This window comes from Vombatus ursinus, unplaced genomic scaffold (assembly GCF_900497805.2).
Source record: "Vombatus ursinus unplaced genomic scaffold, bare-nosed wombat genome assembly UNPS02014816.1, whole genome shotgun sequence".
In the NCBI taxonomy this organism is placed as follows: Eukaryota; Metazoa; Chordata; class Mammalia; order Diprotodontia; family Vombatidae; genus Vombatus; species Vombatus ursinus.
The window spans coordinates 6,078,582-6,084,942 of record NW_020954594.1 but is presented as its reverse complement, the minus strand read 5'-3'; the positions used below and the strand labels follow the sequence as shown (position 1 = coordinate 6,084,942).

Sequence of the window (6,361 nt, the reverse complement as noted above, 5' to 3'; positions counted from 1 at the left end):
CTGGATTTTACTATATATCAATACTGGTTGTGTGTTTTAGTGACTGTTACATGACTATGTCCTATCTTCCAAACTAGATGATAAGCTCCTTGACAACGGGAAGTGAGTTTCACATCTGTCTATCTTACACAACAGAAGACTGGCCAATAAATGTTTGTCGAAGAAGATATCAGGCTGTCCTATCAGGATTCCATTGTCATGACATGTTCCATGTCCGTATCTATTTTGGCCTCATAAAAATTTGTCATGACTGTCCTAGACCATATAACAAAGTACTGAGAGAGTTCAGAGGACAGAGGTGTGACATCAACTCTTGGATATTCTCCCAGTGAGTCCTTTCCTATGAACTCCTATGCACTCTGGTCGAGGCAAGTCATGGGCATGTTCAAAAGCCCGCATTAAGTTTCTCTGCCATTTTTTAGGTTTATGAAATAGCAGTAAGTCACTTAAGAAGCCCAGTTGTCCAAGTATAGGACTCTGAAAGCCAACTGGTTATCTCTCTGGCTCCCCCAACTGATGATCTAGGGTACATAAGACAGGTAAGTATGGGAACAAGACCCCAAAAGAAGATGGGGAGGCAGAAAAAGAAAGAAGCAGCAGCCCAAAGCAGACTGGCCCCGCTTTTTGCCTACAAGTTCTGCTTCTGACCTCTTTCCCACCCAACAAGGAGTTTAGGAGTTCCAGGTATGATGGTGATCTGGTGTGGAGGGAGCTACAGTTGGTCCTGGTCTAGAAAGGGTCTGGAGGCCTATATAGGAGAAGGAGAAGCAGCAGAGCTTTCTGGAGACCCTGGGGTCTGGCAGACTCCATGGAAAAGGAGAGGATAAGAATAGCAGTGGTTCTGGAGGCTCTGCATTCCTGACAGCGTCATCCAGCTCCTCCTCCTTCCCCCTCTCCTCCCCTCCCCCCAACCCTATAACACAGCTTACCGAAGCCAGGGTTCAGCCAGGGACAAGAGTGGGCTAGGTCTCCTCACTCTCTCATCAAGCACTGACCAATAGGGAGCCTGGTCATATTGTGACACCCTCCCCCTATTCCTACTCCCTCCCCTCAAAAGGGACTTAGATAGCAATGGAGGTTAGAAAGTTTTCTATACCTATGACCCATCTCAGTCAATTTATCAGTAAACTGAAGGTATAAGAGCTCAGTACATAAAGTTCCTTGGGGGTCCTCCCCACACCTTGGGGGACTGCCTTCCTAGCCTCAGTGCTCATGGGTTAACTCACCATAACATCCCGCCCTGAGGAGGTGGAAGGGTTGGAGCCCTTGCCCTTTTCCCACAGGCTATAGCGGCCAGTTGGTTGGTAGGTGGGGCTGAGGGCCTCCAGGGCTCTTGGGGCTGGCCCCTGGCTGGCACCGCCCTTGCGCCCATAGTTCTCCAAGTAGTCCGACAGGTACTCTGATCGACTGGCCGCCTGGTATAGCCCCTGTAGGGCACACAACTCCTTTCGGGTCCGGGCAAGCATTGGGCTCCGCCCTGGCCCAGGATCCATTCTATAGCTGTCTGTGGTCCGAAGGCCAGAGAAATCTCGGGCCAGGTCTGAGTGACTGTTAGACTTCTTCTGGGTCAGGGGCATTACCTGGTCCCGGGAATTTACAGGCAGGTAGTTGAGAGAGTTACTGGGCATTCCATAAGGCAAGTTGCTGCCTCCATTGAGTCCGCTCCCAGAAGGCCGCTCACTGATCCTACTTTGGCTCTCTCCTCTTTTGCCACCTCCGACCTCAGACCTCAGCATGGGACGGCCTCGGTCATAGTCCAGGATGGAGGCAGGGCCATACATACGGGGACGGGTGTTGAGAAATCCAGAGGGATGTGCTGGCTTGAAGCTGAGTTTCTCCTTTTCCAAGAAGGATGCAGCCAAGTTGGCTCCATAGGAGGAAGGGGTGTAGGTCCCATAGCTGGACTTTGCATAAGGGGTATCTGTGTAGCGCTTCAGGGTGGAGGAGAGCTGGGACATCCTTCAGGGCGAAGCTCAGTGGGGGCTAGGAGCGGCATGGGCTGTAAAACAAGGAAAGCAGCTGTCAAAGACCACCCTCCAGGACTAGCTCCTCCACCATTCCCATTCATCCCCTTGATTTACCCATCCTCAGTTGGGCCTCTGTCTGGGCTCTCAACTGTGACCAAACCATAGATCACCTCCCAGATTTTTACACTGAGACATTAATGCAGGGAAACACACACAAAGGTATAAATACAGCTATACAATGTAGACACATGACTTGACTCTAAAGTAATGAGATTGGCCAAGTGATCACGGGCAAGTCACTCGAATCTTTCTGAGCCTCCTTCTTCTCAAGATTAGACATAATGATCTCTAAGGCCCATTCCAGCTCTGACAGTCTCAGAGTGACTGATTTATTACTTATAGAGGCCACACAAAACCAATCTCTTCATTTTACAGTTGTATACACACACACAACACACAGCCAAACAAGCATGCAGGTATACCCTACTCAGCCCCCAGTCTCCTCCATGCCACACATGATGTCCTATTCCCATTAGATTAGACAGTCCCATTCCCTTAGATAAGCCTTCTGGAGTAGTTTATGGAGTTGAAGGAGTTGGTGAAGCTCTCCTCACTTCAAACTGAGGACTCCAAGAAACAAGACTCATGAGACAGCAGACACATTGGGTGTTATGCCTTCGAGGGGAGAAACATCCTTCTGGTGCAAGCTGTGGGCCCAGCACTGTCATGACAAGTGAGCTTAACTATCTTAGAATCATAGAATGTTATAGGTAGAGAAAAATCTTAGCTGTCCAACTGCTTTATTTTAGAGATAGAGAAATTGAGGCTCAGGGAGGTAGTCACAAAGCTCATTGGTGGCAAGGCCAGGAACTAGAATCCAGGTTTCCTGACTTGGACGCTTATTGCCTGTGTGACCCTGGGCAAGTCACTTGGCCTCCCTGGTCCTCATCGTCCTCATTTGTAAAAATGACAGGATTGGTCTAGATGGCACCTAAGGCTCTTTCCAGCTCCAGATTTACTGAGTTCTAGGTCTAATGTTCTACCAGTCTTCGCACCGCTCTGCCCAGGGTTCAGACAATACCTGTTTATAGCCCAGCCTAACTTCTAGGACTCCTCTTCCCTAGTACTCAAGCTGACCCTAATACAGCATTCTACAGCAGACAGCTGGAAGGGAGGGTCCCAGTAAACACCTCTAGAAACTTCAGAGGAATCCCACAAATTCTCCAGGATCTATGGAAGTTCTTGGCTTATGCAAAGGGGGCCTCTAGAGGCAAAAATCCAGTACTGCAGCCAACACTGCCCTCTCCCATTGGACTCCACAGTGTTTGGTCTGGAGTGGATCTTCTTATAGACCGTAGGATTACAGAGTCAGAATTGGACAGAGATTTAGAAACCAGCCAGTCCAAACCCGCCCCCCCCATCGCCCCCATGCATTTTACAAATGATGAAAGTGAAACCCAAAGAGAGAAGAGACTTGCTGGGATCCGGAACCATGTTCTCTGAACCCAAATTGTGTTCCTTCTAGTCCAACTCCCACAAATCATATAGATGAGGCCAAAAAGGGTAAAGGCCTGCCTGGGGTCATACATCAGGGTATAACGGTACAGCTTGCTTCCTCCCAACTCTAATTGACTCCCAGGTTCTTGTGACTAACACAGAAGGGGAATGGAATTATGCAAAATATTAGATATTAGAGAGTATTTAATGCATATCCCTCATTTTACAGGTGAGGAAAAGGAGACCCAGAGGGGTGATATAATTTGCCCAAGGCCACACAACTCAATAAGCATTTATTAAAAACACAACTGGGGAGCAGCTAGGTGGCCCAGTGGATAGAGGCCTTTGGAATCAGGAGGACCTGAGTTCAAATCTGGTCTTAGACCAGACATTTGACACTTACTAGCTGTGTGACCTTGGGCAAGTCACTTAACCCCAATTGTCTCACACTGCTCCCCCCCGCAAAAAAACCCCAAACAAACAAACAAAAAACCAAAACCTACAACTGGGTAGGAGCCGGGGGGCGGGGGGGGGGGCCCCAGAACCCAGGTCTTCTGACTCCTCCCTCAGGTCGTTTCTGGTACTGCACAGTGTTCCCCTCCTCCCCCTGCCCATAGTGCTTGAAGGCTTCCTATTTTACCTGTACTGAGAACATCCAGGCTATCTCGCTATAGGACAACTCTTTCTTGCCAAGGGAACTAGAGAGGGAAAGTGCTGATGGAACAGGAGATCAAAGGAACTGGGTGTGTTAATGGGTGCTCACATCCCCCTTTTCCTTGAAGGTTATCTGGGGGTTCTTATGGGGAATAGTCAGGAACATTCAGGATTCTGGGTTTCTTTCTTCTAGCTATATCAATCCTCTTCTATTTCCCCTCCTCTAGTAATGATAAATCGTCTGCCCACTCCTCTCTCCAGAGCCATCCTAATTCTGCTTTTCCTGTTAGCTTGTCCAATGGGTTCCCAGTCCTGCCTCCTGATGAGATCAACAGGGGATTGGGATAGTGGTGGTGAAAGGCACTGGCAAGATATAGTAGGCATTGATTCTGTCTAGCCTCCCCCACCTCCCCTCCCCTGGGCATTCGGAGGGCCCAGAGCCCAGCCCACTTTGGAGTTAGTGCCAAGCCTCAAATACTTCAGGCTTGGCTGAGTTCTCTAGGAAACCAGATTTGAGGTAGGGGGTATATATTCTGTCAACAGCTGCAAAAGAAATCTAGACCGGGGCTGAAAGAGATAGTCCCCCCTGCCCACCTAGCTGATACCCACAAGGCACTTGGATCCCATGATGGTGTCCCAAGGCTATTAGCAGGGAGTCTCATCCATGCCAGATGCTGAGTTTTCTCTCATCAGCCCTTTAATTCATTATATACAAATTCTCCTATCCTAAGCCCTTAGGCCAGGGCTAAGCCTTGTACCTCCACCAACCCTAAGCAGTGCCGTTCTAACTTGTGTGATCAAAGGTAGTTGAGGAAGGGTTAGAGGAGAAACTAGAAACTTTTCTCCCCTTTTTCAGTCCCTAGGGGAGAAAAGGCAGATAGAAGGGGTTAAAGGAGAGAGATGGTGGGGGAAGGGGGAAGTTGGTTCAGTCCTGCTCTATTTCACTGTTAGAGAACTCCATCAATAATTCAATGTCAGAGAAACTCCAGGCATCAGGAGCCCAGCTCCCTCAAACTAGGCAGCCATTCAGACATGGCAACATCCCGCCCTTCTTCAGGCGATGATCTCATGGCTCCTCCCCGGTAGCCTCATCATCACCACTGCCACCTCCACCGCCACATTAGAATTCTGCAGGCCACTGTCACAAAGCTTTGGTATCTGATGACCTGTCTTATGACACTGGACTCTTGGGAGGCCATAGAGCAAGGGTTAGAACCTGCAGCCTCAAAGCCATATGTGGCCCCCTAGGTCCTCAAGTGTGGCCCTTTGACTGAATCCTAACTTCACAGAACAAATTCTGTAAAACTTGGGGGACTTATTCAAAAGGCCTTACCCAAGGACCTAGAGGGCCACATATAGACATGTGGCCTTGAGGCTAAAGGTTTCCCACCCCTGTCATATAGGATGCTTCTGAGACAGTTTGGGAGCAATGGGATATAGCTGGGTTAGACTGGGGCTGCTAAAGCAGCCCTCCCCTCCAACTCTGGAACTCCCCAAAGTAAAAACATCCCCTTTCCTTAGTGCAAGGGTTCCTAACCTGGGGTTCACAGACCCTAGATTTCAGAAGCTCCATGAACTTGGATGGGAAAAAAATAACAAAACCCCAAACATCTTTGTTGCATTGTAACTGGTTTCCTTAGCAATCCTACGTAATTTATTTGATCCACTTAAAAATATAGTTCTGAGAAGAGCTCCATAGGCTTCACCAGACTGACTACCAAAGGGGTCTGTGGCACAAACAAGGAGAAAGGAAATCCCAGCAGGCTTATACATTCTCATTCTCACACTAACTTAATCAGCTGGACAGGGGCAGTCCCAAAACAAAGCAGTAAACTGACTGTCCTTCAAGTAATTCTGGGCAGCTGATGGAGTAAGCTAAACATCCCCCTACTGCACAAACATACACGTTCCTTCTTGGAAACCTGACGGCATCATGTCTTGGGTGGCACAGGTTTGGGTTGAGGCCCCAGGCCACTCTCCAGCCCCAGCCTACCTAATTCTGGTGGTGAGCTGAAGACTAATTTGTGTTGGCCCTCTTGGGCATTACCTGGCTCAAGGGTATCCCTGGAGGCTGGCACAGTGTGGCAGGAAGGGGGCTTGGTTCCAGCCTTCTCATATAGGGCAGAGGTGCTCACATGGCTGTGAGTCTCCTCGTTGCCACAGGAACCACCCGTACTGAATGGCCCTTTCATGGGGCAGTAAGAAAAGATCCTATTGGCTGGGATCCCTCTCACCCCCAGTAT

General features: G+C 49.1%; 1 protein-coding gene across 3 annotated transcripts in view; it reads right to left on the bottom strand.

Moving 5' to 3' along the window:
• USP2 (ubiquitin specific peptidase 2) overlaps positions 1–6,361 on the bottom strand; it is a 30,457-nt gene that overhangs the window by 19,952 nt on the left and 4,144 nt on the right. For 2 of the 3 annotated variants that reach the window (XM_027835678.1, XM_027835679.1), the window contains exon 2: positions 1,227–1,999. In XM_027835678.1, the coding sequence (XP_027691479.1) occupies positions 1,227–1,958 (732 nt within the window). In that variant the 5' untranslated portion in view covers positions 1,959–1,999. The remainder of the gene's footprint in view (positions 1–1,226; positions 2,000–6,361) is intronic. The other variant, XM_027835680.1, reaches the window with a different exon arrangement.